This window comes from Dermacentor variabilis, chromosome 6, assembly GCF_050947875.1.
Source record: "Dermacentor variabilis isolate Ectoservices chromosome 6, ASM5094787v1, whole genome shotgun sequence".
NCBI lineage: Eukaryota > Metazoa > Arthropoda > Arachnida > Ixodida > Ixodidae > Dermacentor > Dermacentor variabilis.
The window spans coordinates 153,169,514-153,186,231 of NC_134573.1; the positions used below are offsets into that span (position 1 = coordinate 153,169,514).

The 16,718-nt window shown below is 46.1% G+C and overlaps 1 protein-coding gene across 1 annotated transcript; it reads left to right on the forward strand.

The window, feature by feature from the left end:
- Positions 1-7,365: 7,365 nt before the first annotated feature.
- Positions 7,366-15,453, forward strand: LOC142586327 (uncharacterized; the record flags this gene model as incomplete). The annotated part of the gene is made up of 5 exons (XM_075697575.1): positions 7,366-7,705; positions 10,119-10,225; positions 12,875-13,068; positions 13,165-13,282; positions 13,898-15,453. Coding segments are annotated over 5 exons (951 nt in total), but the record flags the coding sequence as incomplete, so codon positions are not given.
- Between the last annotated feature and the right edge of the window lie 1,265 nt (positions 15,454-16,718).

Consider the following 16,718-nt stretch of genomic DNA (forward strand, 5'->3'; position numbering starts at 1 on the left):
TCACTATATCTTCAGCTTTATTTCTCAACTTCTTTTTAAGTCTGAGAGGTTCTTCTTTATATCTCGTATGATCTATCTCAGGATAACCACAGACGTGACACTTTTTGGACACGTAAGAAAAATCAACGGCGAAGTTTGGTGAGCGTAAATCGGCTTTAAACTGCACCCGCGCGTAGTTTGCTCTTTCACCGGTGAACCCCCGCGCGTCTACTCCACTATTGGCTAACGTTGTATTCTCTATGGTAGCTTCAGTCACAACCGGATGGCTATTACATACAAATATATAGCCTCCGCCAAACTTAGTGCGAACAGAGAAGACAGATGTAAAGCGGCTCAACTTTAACAAACTTACGCGTCTGTAAGGAACAAACATAGAAGGCATCGGAAGGAGCACGCTCTAAACTAGCACGTTTATAAAAGCGCTGAAAGTTGGGCGAGTTGGTAAAGATGCACATTATGATACTGTAGCACGCTCAAAACAAACAAGGACACGCGCTTGTGTGTTACCTTTTGTCTTGTGTTCTTGTTTTTTGTGTGAGCGCTTCAGTAGAATAATGACTAGCACTTTTAATGCCGCTCAAGAAGAAATTGCCAGCTCCCGTCGCAGTGGAAGCGAAAATATGCGCGCCCAAAGCGGATTCGGATTAAGCTAGTATGATGGCGATTGCATGTATGTTTCTTCCTATATAGGAAAAACAATTTAGCTGGCTTATCGGTGAGGATTTCAGAGCAATTCCGTTGTACCGGCATACCGGTTTAAGGTATTAGTACTGGCAGTGATTACACCCGGCCTGCATGTGCTTTAGCCTGCAATTTTACGGAGACAATTTCATGTGGCCAATGAAAGACATGAGGCCGAGTAAGCCTCCTCTCATGCTGGATTTCCAACCGCTGCTAAGCCCAGCACTGACTTGTGATAGGTGATGCCATCGAAGTGGCGCCCCCAAAAGTGCTTACGAAATTTATTCACACCAAATATAGCGGCGACAAGCACTTCCTTGTCCAAGTAGGAATACAGAAGAATCTTAGTAAACGGAAATCACTGAAACAGAATTGCCGTTTAAATAGAACAAGAGCCTCTAAATTGGTTCGTTTTGTAGTTGTGTAATGCAAAATACTTTCGTTATTCAGAATCGAAATTCCCGCAACTCTCAATAAACGGAACCGCAGAAGCAAGCACTAACGGATTTTTTCAGAAAGGTACAGGATCTGAAATACATTTTTGCGACACTTGTCTTCTATACAGAAAGCCATCCCTGAATAGCGATGGAAAAGACTCAAACAGACAAAAATTACGGATTTTTAATGCATACGATCTATATACCTGCATGGATGGCTTCGCGGCGCCAAGAAGTGAAAATTTATAGATCTTTTCTTGCGTAGGACGTGCATACCTGTTCAGCTTCCTGGCGCTGCCACTCACTCCATAGACATCCAAACTATAAGAACAGCCGAGATTTTGGGCACCCTACAGAGCGCGGCTTGATAATTCAGACTCCCTGTGTACGACCGCATGTTATTCGGTCCCCGACTGGAGCAGTAAGAGCTATGTTGCTGTTTTGATGCGAAAACAACAAATCAAATGGCCTACTGAGCGAAAAGCTCGCGTCTATAGCAGCGAAATGGCACCTAAATTCCCATTGGCTGAGACGCCACGGCACGAGCTCGCCTCGACGAAGCAGAACAGGCGAATCGTACCTGCTGCCGCAATAGCGCGCCAGGTGTTGCGTGAGGGGAGAGGGCATCGCCGCGACGCCACGTCATCAGCGCGCCTCGACGGAGCAGATACGGCGACGCGACGCTGCGGGGCGAGTCGGGTTGTCGTTGGCGAGGCAGTCGCGTGATGCGCGCGTGAGGGTGCCGCCGTCACACTCTCGGAAGCCGGCGCGCGGACCGTATATCTCTTTCTCTCTCTCTCTCACCCCCAGTGGGCTCAACTGGTGCGCGCGCCTGCCGGTCTTGGTGGCCGCTGCTGCTTCCTCGGTCTCTCTGCTACTGCTTGCTGGCTCGGACAGCGCGCGCCGATATGGTACATTACTCGCAGCGCAAAACTCGAAGGACCGCTCAGCGGCGTTTAATTGGGCAGTAATACTTTCGCATTCACAACTCATAAGAAGTGCATAGGTGTCCTCGGATCTTTTCGGTACGTCGCCGGTGTCTCATGGAAACTGAAATTAGCGAAGCCTAATCAAACCAATAGCCATCGACCGCACCAAATCCACCGGACAAACTGACCCCTACGCACACTCTCTTCTTTACGCTCAACATATCTAACAGTGCTAAAATGGTGTATGACACATAGTGCTGACTCTTTGCATATCTTTTTGAGTAGACGGAATATCTGTCAATTGGAACAGATTTCTCCGGTCCACTGAGGTTCCAACTAGATTCTTCTGTAGTCACTTTCCGCTGGGGCAAAGCTTAGAGAAGCAAATGCTAAATGGTCGCTCGATGCCACCGTTCTCTCTGTGCGAGGACAGCTCCAACGCTATAGGCGTCACAAACGAGAACCAGTGGTTTTATATGAACGAAATGTGCGAGAGCTGCAACAGACCGCAGCGACATCTTACTGCGTTGGAATGCTTTTTCCGCTCATCTCGCCACTTTCACAGTGCTTTTGTCGCCTGCTTTAAGCCGTAAGTTTTTTATTCAAGTCTTAGACGTGAAAAGAAACAAATGCAGCACAATAAATGACGTCTGCTGGCGGAGAGAGTAAAATGCTTTAAAACGTCAGGCCGATGATCCAACACATGTAGAACACAGACTTTCCTACAATAATTACTAGAGGGCATAGAGTTTCCTACAAGATACCAAAGGGAACTCCGGCGCCGCAGTCGTTGACGCACCATGGGAATGATGGGAAGTGCATGGTTTTGCCTGATCTTCGTGTTTGTGGCTTTGTTTATTACGCTTTATATGCCTTCACTGTCGCAAATTTCAGAGCAATCTATACTTTTCGAAGCGCAGAAGACCCGGCGAAGACGCACACTCGCTACTAATTGCAACGGTTCAGCTTGTCGAGGTGGCCAAACCAAAACGCGCCAAGCGTCTCAAGACACTGGCTTTCCCGCGATAAATTCGTAAGGGAGTTCTATGTCGCTTGTCAATGCATGGGTCCGTGACGTAATAGTTTCAATGTCGGGCTTCTCTGCTAAAGATCATGTGCTCGAATCCTGCCGTTGGACAATTTTAATATCGGTTATTTAATTATGCATTACGCAGCACTTCGCTGAAAATGACGAAGCCGTTTGAAGCCAGAAGGACGAAGTTTAGGCAAATCCACGAACTTCCCATAATTTCCACGTTGGCTGAAGCGGCCCTATTGCATGCAGCTACCGTATACACTAGCGCCAGAATTCTTTCTAGTGGTTATTGTATGAAACTTTATGATGTTGAATGATACTCCATTCTACACTGACGAGTTATGACGAAGATAAACGCGCTGCTCGACTAGAAATCACCTATATTGATGTTTATGATTGGAGTGTCACGTAGATAACCATGACCTCGAAAACTGAGGCGACAACTAAGTTATTATTAGACGGACATCAAATTTCCCAGCAATTTTCAAACGTACTATATTAACGAAATCCTAAAAAATTCCAGTTTCATAATTACTAATTAGCGATAAGATTTGAAAAACGCCAGACGCGACACGAAAGCTAGCAAGAGTGCAAGTTAGTTGTAAAATCATATTATAGCAGCAAATATAAACAGCCATACAACTAAAAGTACTGTTTTGCGTGTACGAGCGATGTAGACAAACTCCAAATTCACGTACAGAGAAACCCGCAAACAGAAATAGAGGTATTCGGATTTAATGACTAACCGAAGTTGCGAAACACATACAACACGACGTACAACTGACCAAAATCATGGACAAGAGTACGAACTTATATAGCGTCCGCTCATACTGCAATGACTCATAATGATTGTTTGAAGCAAACTCTCCCCAATTCCCTTCCCCACGGAGAGTAGCCTGTCAGCGATGTCTATACGCCGGCTAGAATATCTGCCTTTCATTAAAGGGTTCTCTCTCTCGCATCTTGAACATCGTGTTTCGGTAGCGGAGGTTTAGCAGCTAGTCCAAGAGATTGCTTGAATTGGCAGAAACAGTCAAAATATTTAAGATAGTAAATCAGTGCTACTACAGTTCCAGAAAGCAGGGCAGTATGATCATCAAGTAATGTATCATCAAGTAGTGATCATCAAGTAGTTCCTGCTAGCAAGGTATTTAGGGTGAGTGAATGAGTGAAACAACTTTATTTGGTCCACTATAGACGTAAGCAAACTCAACGTCACCTGGCTACGCCCACTCGGGAACCATCAGGTGAATCCTGACGGCCCTCTCGCGAGCCCTCTGGAATGCCAGGATTTGAGAGGCCTGATCCTGGGACCTAATTAGCTTCATCATATCCTCTTAGGTGAAAGGGGGACCGGCAGGGGGGGGGAGGGAGTATCTAGGGTAGTAACTAAGCTATGTCGAATCTATACACAGGACAAGAACTAGAAAGCGGATGCCCAGAGTGACGGGGAGAAGAGCGATGACCTAACTTGGGGAGGTTGCGAGGCTCGAACGTGACCATGACAGAGTCTTTCCAAGCTAGAAAAGCTGCACATAGGACCAGCATAATGAATGAATTTTGCATCCCGTGATCATGTAAAAGTGCTGCGCCTGTTCACAATGCTGCTGTGCAGCCAAGCCGTCTGTACGTGGATGCTGCTACCACGGTGATTGTTAAGAGCCCATTACCACCCACGCAGCCTTCGCGTACACTGTGCGCCATTCCTAGAGAGCAACCATGTTGCTTGTAACACCTCCTACATGCAGACAGCCACCTGACACACAGCCTTATCCTTCTCACAACGCATCTTGTTGTGTATTGAACCTCAACGCTACTCTTCTAAGTATAAATAAACAGACCTGGAGGGGAACTATAGGTGCACCGTCTCTTTGCGTTTGCCTGGAGCAGGGCTCTACCACAGGCTGATGATATTGAACAAGTATCTGACGAAGTGCCTGCGTGTCGTTGATACGGAAGTGCGCACAGTACTTCTCTTGCTCATCTTGGAGCGCTGCGTCATGCGTAGGTAGACGTGCTTGTTGACGGTGCCGAGCACATTCGTGAGGAAGGCAACCTGGCATGCTGCCTTGGTCCACGCTTTGCTGCTGTCACTCTTCGAGCACTCTACCGGGAAGAGCTCGACGATCTTGGAGCATTGAGCCCTCTTAGTTCGATTTGCTAGCTGACGTGGCTGAGGTAGTTCGTGACGGAAGACAGCCTGGAAGAATGAATGGGTCCAGGCTGTATTGTTTGAGCACAAGTTCGAGCTCACTAGCTACCGGGGAGAGTTCGACGAGCACATTAATGGCGCAGATCTCGTCTCGGTAGACGGGCTGCCAGGTGATGACACTCGCCGTGGCTGTGCCTCTGTTTGTCATCATTGAGCACTCCGCCCTGTGTAGTTAGACGTGTTCAAATTATGGGGATGCGCTCATCCTTGGCTCAGAACAGCGTCACTTCTAGGTTGAAGAGAACGTGTAAGGAAGCAGAGGAATTTTTGTTGATATGAATCAGCTGTAGCCCTTTTCTGTCTCTCTCAAGATACTACACTCACATTTTCTGCTGCATGATGTCGCTATCAACGCGTCGTATCTGGTGCATGGCCTGGAGCATGGCTAACACATGGGGACAGGCATGCGCCCATGAGGTTGCAGTAGACGGCAGCATGCAGCCACAGATCAATCGATTACCTCTCTGTTCTGAGATCGTTCCTAGCCATACAGCATCGCCGCTGTCCCTAGTCGCTGCCCGGATAACCATACAGTTTCCAAACCCAGTGTGTGATGCAGTGATGTCTTTCTCGTGAAAACCTGAGTGGCGTCTTGGCCTGACTGGCCAACGCTGCTTCAAATCTCTGTCAAGATTTGTATGTTGATGTTGATTGGTCAATTAATTGGTTGGTTTTCCGCTGTGACTGAATCCTTTTCAACAGAGTTTTTTTTTTCTTCTGCACGTTCAGGCAGAAGCGGCGAAGGCAGAAGTGGCGCATGCGGAACACATTTAAATCCTCCCCGCCATTTCCTCTTTGTTTTTTTTTGGCTTGTTATCACTCAGCTGTACAAACTCCAAGGAGGAAGGACTGGCGATAGCAGTGGTAGAAGGGAGTGCGAGAAAGCTTAAGCCCTAAGAGCACACGTTGCGTGCGAAAGGCTGGCCTTAAACCTGCAAGAATCCCGTCGCTACTGCACCAGTTCATCTAGTGTATTTCTTTGTTTTGTTATCACACTTGACAAGATGTACCATCCGTCGTCAAGACGCCGAAGTGACGAAGGATTATAAATGTTCTTAGGGCTACTTAAAAGTAAGATTACGCTTCTTTTCTTGCAATGCCAATCAATGGTTGAATAAGACAGCAAATTATCGGTATAACATTAGATAAGAGGGGTCACAAAAAGGCTGTAGTAGTTAGAACTTGCGGTGCATAAGCTTCTCAAAAATTGGATCCAAGGAATAAAAGGAAGGTACATTTCTGTCCTCTTCGTTCTTAAGCACTGCAAAAAATCACAAAAAATTACATTTTCATTGAAATTCAGTATTACAGTGGGAATTTCTTATTCCGCACTTCGTCTGCTTGCTCCACATTGCATTTGTCAATCGGCTGTGCACAGGTGATGAAGACGTTCCTAATCACGGTAATATCTTATTCACATTCGTCCACGGTGTTGTTCTGGCCCTTTAAACACCGCCACTTGTTATCGTTCGTATGTTCTGGAGTCGCGAAAGACACCAAGCGAAGTAGCACATCAAGCTGTGGTGCTACTATTTAAAATCAAATAATATAAATTGTAGTTATTAATTTTTAGCAATATACAAAATTCAGGGCTGGTTATTTCGAGTGTTATAGCATTTATATGGCTGAAGCTGCATGTTCTAAAGTACATGTACACGAAACACAAATAAAATCACTTGAAAAGTGAAGAAAAAATTCGCTAGAGCTAATGAAACACTTACGCAAGGTTGTATTTTCGTAACACCTACCATGATCTCTGAAATTACTTTTTTACTTGTTCGTTCATAGTGTACTTTTTGTTGTTGACCATAGCTTTTTATGTTGTTGGTGCCACAAGTTGCCCAGCTTGCAAGTAATATTTTATGATTGGATCCGCCATTCCACGGCTAAGAGCCTAAAATTACTTCTTTGTTAACATTTACGGAAAGCAAATGAAATCAAAGTTAACATATCGCTATTTTATAACTACCCTGGCAAGTTATCGCTCTTTCTATATTTTAAGAAGAAAAAAACTTTAATTTCTTGGGTGATTATGCTTGAGCAGAAATCGTGTGAGTCTAGAAGAATTAACCTGGATTCACTTCACTCCTTCGTGGAACAGCCGCTGGCGACGATTCTGAGGATGAAGGTGGCGAATCAAGTGTTGACAGACATACAAAGGAGAAAAAGTCCGGTCGCGTACAGAGCAACGCTCTCGAGTCGAGGCTTCACGGCGAGCGCTATGATAGCGACGAAGTTACTGGGAACGACCAGGAAGGAAGTCAGCAAAGCCACAATCATAGCCACCGACACCACCAGCATCACGGTAAGAGGCCCAGCTTGCATCATGACTCCGAGGCGGTGCATCACGACCCACGACACAGGGAGCACAACCGGCTGCTACAGCGGGAAGATGCCAAGGAATTGAAGCGTACGTAACACGTGTGCATGGGTGGTTTACAGGGAGTGGCCCAAGGTTGACGAAACTCTTAAAGGAGTAATGACATGGCATATCCCACCTGTCAGATTTCTTTTCTTTTTTTGCTTTACACAAACTTTGGAACCTTCTAAACCTTAGAAAAAATGCTAGGGAGCACCTTCTTCTCTCCGTCTCCCTTCTTTCTTTTCATCCCTTCAACCCTTTCTCCGTGTAGCGTAGCAAGCCGGATGTGTGCCTCGTTGACCTCCCTACCTTTCCTTCTTTCCCTCCTCCTGGCAAGCGCCAGAACGTCCTATATAACTTACCCTAATAGTTGTTTCTGCGAACCAAATTTAGTAGCCAGGAGATCGATGTCACGATACACTGGCTCGCTTCGTTTTTGTGATTGTTATGACTGCCACACGCGACCGTAGCCAGAGAAAACGTGCGCAGCGCTCTCGTTTATACTCATTAATGTGATTAGCATTCTTACGATACTTTATGCACTTTCCAGTATCCATACATGCCTTTGCCTGCATCTAACCGTTTCCACGCTCAGTGACCCAAGTTGTCTACTAGCTTGGGCTACTAGGTAATGTGCTCGTGGTCGTTCCATCATCCTCATTCCAGCTTCATCATCCGATTCTCGTCATGCGATCATCGTCAGTAATACCATTGTCGTCATAGCGTCTTCTTCGTTCCATCGACTTCATTCCTTTCTCGTCATGCTGTCGTTCTTTAATCGTAATAATCTCGCTGTTGTCATGCCAATATCCTCGTTACGTAATCGTCATACAGTCGTCGTCATGCATACCATCATCGTGATGCCCGTCGTGACCGTTCCACCCTAGTCATACGATTCTCTTCATACCGTCTCTTCATACCTTCATATCGCCACGCCTTCACGGTCACGCCGCCATCGTGACGTCATCGGCGTCATACGCTCGCCATCATCCCATCGTCATCATTCCGTCATCGCCACGCCTTCACGCTCACGCCGCCATCATGACGTCATCGACGTCATGCGCTCGTCGTCATTCCATCGCCCTCATTCCGTCGTAGTCACGCTGTCGCAGTTAAACCATCGTCATCATTTCAGAATCGTCATCCCACTGTTGTCATGGCTCCGTCGTCGTAATGCCTTTGTCGTTCGAGAATATAAATTCTTGCTTCTTTCAAATAAACCCCAGTTGGTGGTCAGCGTTTGTCCTTGTCGCTTCTTTTTGTGTTCCATGTCTACTTTCGCGTTGGTCATATCATTATGGAATACCAACTAGCCCGGTCTCACACCTTTCTCGTTCCATCGACGTCATTCCTTCTTCGTCATTGTATCGTCGTCACTGTGTCGTCATCATGATCATGGCCGATCCTGGTGAGAGAGTGCCACACCAAAGTGGGCTTATCGCGGATACATTGTATTTAGCATATAGCGGAAGCAATAGAAATCTCAGAGTGACCACAACATATACTAAATAAGGGTGTCTTCAGCTTGATTACTTGAATGCTAATCTCATTAACATTCACAGTCATTGTGAGATGGGCTCTACCGGAATTAATCTCTTTAGCGATATAATTGTACATAGCCTTATTGCTACACGAGGTCAGCAACTTTTGTTGTGTTATGACATCGCGATAGCGTCCATGACGTTAAGTCCCGCATTTCGAGACTAAGTTTGGTGTCAAATTAAAATACATACGTGCTAAGTGTGATCACCTTACATGCGACAAGCATGTGGAAGTTTCTACAACTTCAAGGATCTCTGTCAGCACTCCTTTAACCCCCAATTCCTGTACTCAGTGGCTCATTGAAGCACCTTATAACTCAGGGTAGCCAGCCAGTCTGAGAGCTGGCTAACCTCCCTGTCTTTCCATCTAGTACTGCTTCTATAACGCAGAAAGGACAAGAAATATAGGTCCAATTTGCTTGATAACAATCGAGCAAGCCGGGTGAACAACACTAAAAAAATTTTTGTTTTCCCTTGCTGTAATGTACACGCGGAGCGATCGCTAGCATCTCTGTGAGCGAGCAACGGAGGAAATAGAGCAACAAAGGAGAATGCTAGATACAAACTACAGGTTGATGCTTGTTAGTGCATCTTTGGCGATAAAAAAAAGAAAACAGTGCGCACACGAAAACGAGGACACAGGCAAAGGTGGCACCACAACACCTTATAAGTTTTCTCTGACCTCTCTTCCCGTTTTCGTGTGAGCGCAGTTATCCTTCTTCTAAATACAAATTTCAGAGGTTTATTTACGACTGTGTATGCTCGAAAAACTAATGAAGGAGAAGAAAGTGGAGGTAGAGTGCTAGTTTCAATCAATGTGATGGTTTCATCAGGTATATTGTGCCTGCAACTGAACGAGTGGCGCCGTATGGAATACGGTCTTCGAGTTATCAATTCATGTTTTTTTTTTTCTAACGCAGTGTCGGCGACCCAGTACGACTTTGCTATCTGTCGGCTACAGCCAAATATAGCCATCGCGAAGGAGCTTCAGCAGCCAGTGCACGGATTAATCAGCCTGTGGCAACAGGTAACGTAGAGAAGAAAAAAATGTGCCTTCGCTCTTGATGTATCTTAAGTACGATACAGTTGAAGCTTGGGTAAAGGGAATAAAAAGAGAAAGAAGAATAAGAAGAAAAAAGAAACAGAAAAATTCACACAGTAACGCGATGCTACACGCTACAACATTCAAAGACGGTCGCACAAGTCGCATGTCCTTAAAAATTTCAGCAAAGCCCTTGAGGCCTTGAGTGCCGAAGCCCGTCTGGACCATTGTCCTAGAACTTTTTCTTCTTTGAAGGGGCGATTGTCCAGCTTTTTGAACGCGGTTACGAGCACTTTTCTTGGCACATTGTAACGAGGACAGTCACAAAGGAGGTGCTCTATCGTCTCCTCGCAGCCGCAGGTGTCGCAAGTAGGGCTGTCGGCCATTCCAATGCCGAAGGAATATGCGTTCGTGAATGCCACGCCGAGCCACAGTCGGCACAGAAGTGTTGCTTCCGCTCGTGGCAACCCTGGTGGAAGACGTAGTTGCAGACTTGAATACAATCTGTGGAGACCCCGACTTATTTTTTTTTTAAAGAAGAAAGTAACAGCAATGGGGTTGTCATTCAGCTTTCAACAGCTAACGAGCGTGGTCGCATTTTTAACAAGTGGTTACGTTGTACGTTGATAAAATTTGGTTATATCAAATGTATGAAATGAAAGCGCATGACCAGTTCAAGCATAATCAGCAAGGGTACCTGTATTCATCAATGCCTCATCGAAGACGTGTCACTTTATCGAAACGTTATCTTCAGGCTGAGGGTCCTCTTGTTGGGTCATTGTTCATCACTTCAAGTTCTGTCTTCCTGACAATATGTCTTGCATCGCAAGTATAATGTTTCCCATATTTTATGATGAATGAACTCTGGTACGGGTGGACGAAAAGGAGTAGGCTTCGCTTATACTTGCCCCCCAGTCTGTGGGCGGTAGACTGCACAATTTCGAAATTAATTTCTTAAGAAGTCGCAATTTTAAGAAATGGAATACAGAACTATAAAACCAACAATGAAAAAGAAATACTTGCCGTGGGCATGTAGCGACGAAGATGGGTCTTCGTATTTTCATCTATAAATAATATTTTCCAAATCATCTATAAGGTTAGAAGTCATTTTATGGTGAAGAACTCAACATTTTTGTTGCAACCGGTGCACGAATATTATCTTCTTGTTTTCAGTACATTCATGCACAGACAACGTCATAATTAATTACCTTCCCTTTCATCTACAATTAATAAACAACAACAAAAATATGCAGAAACTCCACTGGAGTTGTCGAAGTATGCGTAAGCATACCCTCCCAATTTCAGTTGGCTCAGCCCCAAATTTAAGTTGGGCCACTCCTGAATTTCAAATCTGCCCACTCCCAGCTTTCATGGCTCATCCCTAAATTTCAACTTGGCCCACAACAAAATTCAGATTAGCCCATCTCCAAATTTCAAGTTGGCTAAACTCCAAATTTCACTTGGCCCACCCCCGTATTTCAAGTTGACCAACCTCCAAATTTAAGTTTGCCCACGCCCAAGTTTCAAGTTGACCCACCCCCAAATTTAAGTTGGCTCACCCCCAAATTTAAGTTGGCCAACCCCAAAATTTCAATTAGCCAACTTACAATTAAAGTTCAAGTTGTCCCGCCCCCAAATTTACGTTGACTCACCCCCGAATTTCAATTTGGCCCAGCCCCAAATTTCAGCTGGGCCACACCTACTATAGGCTTCTCCGTGCATTTTTCTATGGATCCCTATGTATCCCTAACCCGCCGTGGTTGCTCAGTGGCTATGGTGTTGGGCTGCTGAGCACGAGGTCGCGGGATCGAATCCCGGCCACGGCGGCCGCATTTCGATGGGGGCGAAATGCGAAAACACCCGTGTGCTTAGATTTAGGTGCACGTTAAAGAACCCCAGGTGGTCAAAATTTCCGGAGTCCTCCACTACGGCGTGCCTCATAATCAGAAAGTGGTTTTGGCACGTAAAACCCCAAATATTATTATGTATCCCTATGGGAATTCTCTCTGATCAATTTTCTTTTTATTTGGTTTCGATTGTTCCATATCGCCTGTAAAGCTTCCAATCATCTGCATTTACACAAACATAACGTTTAAAGGACTTCGCAAATTACGCACTTTTCTGGACGGATGGACGGATGGACGGATGTATGGATGGATGGCTCATCCCTAAATTTCAACTTGGCCCACAACAAAATTCAGATTAGCCCATCTCCAAATTTCAAGTTGGCTCAACTCGAAATTTCACTTGGCCCACCCCCGTATTTCAATTTGGATGGATGGATGGATGGATGGATGGATGGATGGATGGATGGATGGATGGATGGATGGATGGATGGATGGATGGATGGACGGATGGACGGATGGATGGATGGATGGATGGATGGAAGAACTTTGTTGCGGCCCTATAGGGCGCGCGTGAGTGCGCAGCCTGGGCCTCTCCCACGTCGGGACAGGAAATTTTTGTGTAGATACAAGACATTACACTTCTCGCGTATCGGGCTGGGGTACTCGCCAAAGAATGCTTACGCACTAAAAGAAGCCAACTGCAACGCGGCGTGTCAATACTGCAGTATGTCTCCCCGTCTGTACAATCACCAGTCCAATCAAACCGCACTTCGAATGTTCCGCGCAGAAAGGTGGCCGCGATCTCAACGTGCACGTCCACGTGATGGGGCTCAGAGTGAACGACAGTGCCCGCGATCACCGTGCCTTCATGCATGGCATGCATGTGCATGAGCTGGGAAACCTGAGCGACAGCTGTCAGTCAACCGGGCCTCACTTCAATCCTACAAACACCACGCATGGAGATCGCAGATCGAGCTCAAGGTAGGTGCCGCTGAGCTCTACGCTAAAAAAAAAAAAAAATGTTCAGGCGTGAACTCTCAGGAGCTCAACGCTCAACATTTTTCTCTTTGATCGCAGGCACGTTGGGGATTTCGGGAACATTGCCTGTGACAAGCATGGCGAGAGCAACGTCGTCTTCACTGACACATTAGCATCGCTCACTGGCCCTCACTCCATTGTGGGTCGTTCGATCAACGTAAGGGCTCCTGCTTTCCTCCTTGTCTTTTTTTTGTTCAAAGTGTCACAATATTCTTCTACTCGGTGCGCATATTTTTGCGCCAGCGAAACACTATGCATTTGGGAAAGAAATAATAGAACGCCGACCCGAGGGGATGCCTTGTTCACCAAGCTGGACTCCATGTAGAAACCGAAACGTCTTTTAAACCCTTTACCACAGCACTTTGGTCGGCATGCTTCAGTTTCGCTTAATAGAAATCTGCTTCCCGTCGGGACGAGATGTCGTCTAACTATCAATTTTCTAAAGTACGCGCTTGAATAAATTAGACGTTGGAAGAACAGGCAAGCAGATGTTAGCCACTCACTCACTCACTCACTCACTCACTCACTCACTCACTCACTCACTCACTCACTCACTCACTCACTCACTCACTCACTCACTCACTCACTCACTCACTCACTCACTCACTCACTCACTCGCTCGCTCGCTCGCTCACTCACTCACTCACTCACTCACTCACTCACTCACTCACTCACTCACTCACTCACTCACTCACTCCCACTCTATAAATAAATAAATAAATAAATAAATAAATAAATAAATAAATAAATAAATAAATCTCGTTTCGCGCAGATTCACGCTCGCATGGACGATCTCGGAAGGAACCCGGACAACCCCGCCAGCGTGTCGTCCGGAGATGCTGGACCCCGGATCGCCTGTTGTGTGGTCGAGAAAGTGGACAAGCTGCCGCAGCTGAGCAGCAAGACCGCTCGGCGAATCTTGCGCGACATCATGCAGCCGTTCAGCGACTTCGAGAGCGAGTGAAAAGTGCCCGCTTGAACTGTGCGGTGATGGGCACGCGGGAGCGAGCGTCGAGTGCCCAAGAGGCTGATTTGTTGCCTCACTTGTTTTATATTACCTCATTTTGACTGCATGCAAATATCTTGCAATGCATCCTTCACTTATTCTATGAGCGACGCAAAAAGTGACACTGCGTTTTCCGCGAATGGCCGGTGTAACAAAGCCGTTACGCATCGTGTCACGTTTACCCTGATCGCCTTAGTTGCGCAAAGCGCTCAAAAAGCGAAGGAAGCGTCGACGACACGAGGTCGTCATGTCGTTTGTCCTCTCATAAATATTACGGGTGGCGAAGGTCAGGCATCCTTGAAAATTGTGCGTTGGTTTGAGAAACCTACCATTGAAACGACCAAGGAAGAAGAGCTGATAGTCTAGGTAAGGTTTTATGCGAGGCTGAGGCTTTTAATTTGTGCAACCTGCTAACTATTCGCTGTATCAGTTACTTTTTTTTGTTGCTTTGAAGCAGTCTAAACATCACGTCAGGCCCACCAAAATTGTGAGCTACAGTACGTGCATCCTCTTCCAGTAATTTCTGCTAGCGAAGAAGAAGATGATGGGGACGAACATTATGCATTTTCTACATATTAGCCACGCTTAATTGTCTCAAAGGTGACGTTGTGTTGTTTAACAAATACCGCATCTCTTGCTCGTGTCTTGGTAGCATACGACGCGATTATATTGGTACATTCTCTCGTTTAACAAGGAAAGGTGCCCATATATACTGTGCAAGATCAGCGCTTAATTGTCAGTGGTTTTCAAATATCGGGTTGTATGCTTACCAACAAAACCGGTAGAAATAATTTTATCTAAGCGCAAACGAAATCAAATAGGTCTGTTTTGATACGAACTACCGTTATAAAGTCATTTTTCCCCCTTTATATTTGGCGTGTGCCTAGTTCTCAACGTAATGCCGTATCCGTATGCAAGTAATAAATATATTTCTGTGCTCTGCAACATTCGTTCGTCGGTATTTTCGGTCCTGCATCAAGAAGTTGCCAGTAATTCATTCTGGTCGCATTCTTCGACAGCTGCCATATCCGTGTTCTGGTGTACAGTGCTCAAATACTGAAACTTGATGCTCGAAACGCATGGCAGCGGACACTTCTTGCACCTCTGGTGAACACTGGATGAGTGCTCGAGGCCCAGATGCACTCACAAAGCGTCGCCAAGGCTCTCGCTTTCATCGTACACCACAGTGCACCGCACCGACCTCCCCAGAACACACAGTAGGCGTAAAAAGCACAGGCAGGCACGTGCTACGAGTCTCGAACTTGAATCTCTGTGACTTATGTATTCGAAGCCTCAGAAATAAAGTGCGGTTCCCTCTTCTTTTTTTTTTTTTGCGATGTGCGTTTTTGAGCCAACTGGGATACACTGCTCCACTTTGACATTCGAATCGTAGTGTGTCACGCTTGTTGACCACTCCTCGAACCTGAGTGGCGAGAGCAATGGTTTGTTTTTAGAGCACTCGTCGAAGTAGGCGAGTCGCATCCGGCGAGAGATACGCGAGTTCGCGTTTCTCCCTCTGAATTGTTTGCGTGTTGTGAGCGAAAACGTGGCGCTAGACGGGACTGAGACGCCTACTCTTCATTCGCGTTTCTGTTCTCTGCACCTTCACTTCAACGCTATCACGGAGTCTCGCGTGAAAAAGAAAGAGAGAAACACCATATACGGCGTAGAAAAGTTTCTGCAGTTGCCTCTCACGCCAGCTCGAGTCATTCGGGGGTTCTCGAGTTTCAGACCTTATCTGGGCTGCCTCCGCTGACTTGACCCGGAAAACATTCGGTCTGGCAAGAGCCCCGTGCAGTTTATTCACGAGGAGAATAAATAATAAAGGCGCCTGAAGAGGTTTTCTGCCCGTTTCCCGCGCATTATTATCTTTTTTTTCTCGCTCTTCACCCGTTTCCCGCAGAAACGAAGCACGTAGACATTGCTTCAGGATAAAAAAAATACGCAGGTAGCACACTTTCTCAGCGTCTAGATATTCCTGAATAATATAGCCGCTGGTGGACGGAACCGCGGTCGAAAAAAACAACTCGAGAGTTTTGTCGACACAGTGAAAGACTAGGAACTCTCTTTCTATCTTCCTGTGGAGATATGCCGTACGTTACATGGCGAACGCGACCAACAACACGCGCCGCCAGCGTCAGCTAACTTGGTATCTTCGAAGCACGTGTTGAACACCGTTGTAGACTGAAGTAGACACTGCCTACGCTAAAACGTGCTCGCTCGCATAAACTTCGCTGCATCAACGGAGTCAACGTATTGCTATAAGTTTCGGTAGAGCTCTTGAAGCTGCCGTTTTTCCCTGAAGTGTTTTCTTCTTCTTTATAGTCAATACTATAAGCATCGTGGCAGGAGCGACACGTGCTCGACATTAGTGAGTAAGCAACTTCGAAAAACGCCTTCTGGCAGCGATATCATGCTTGAAAAGCTTTCCGCGGCGTTCTTCTATTTGTGGCTGCGCAGTTACGCAGGTAACTGTTTTCGTGGCGACCACATTTCGAGAAAATTTGTTAGGAGGATATGCACATAAACCTCACGGCGACATTTTTTTTAAAGGCAAGGCGAAGTGCTACATCTTGCTATGAAATAT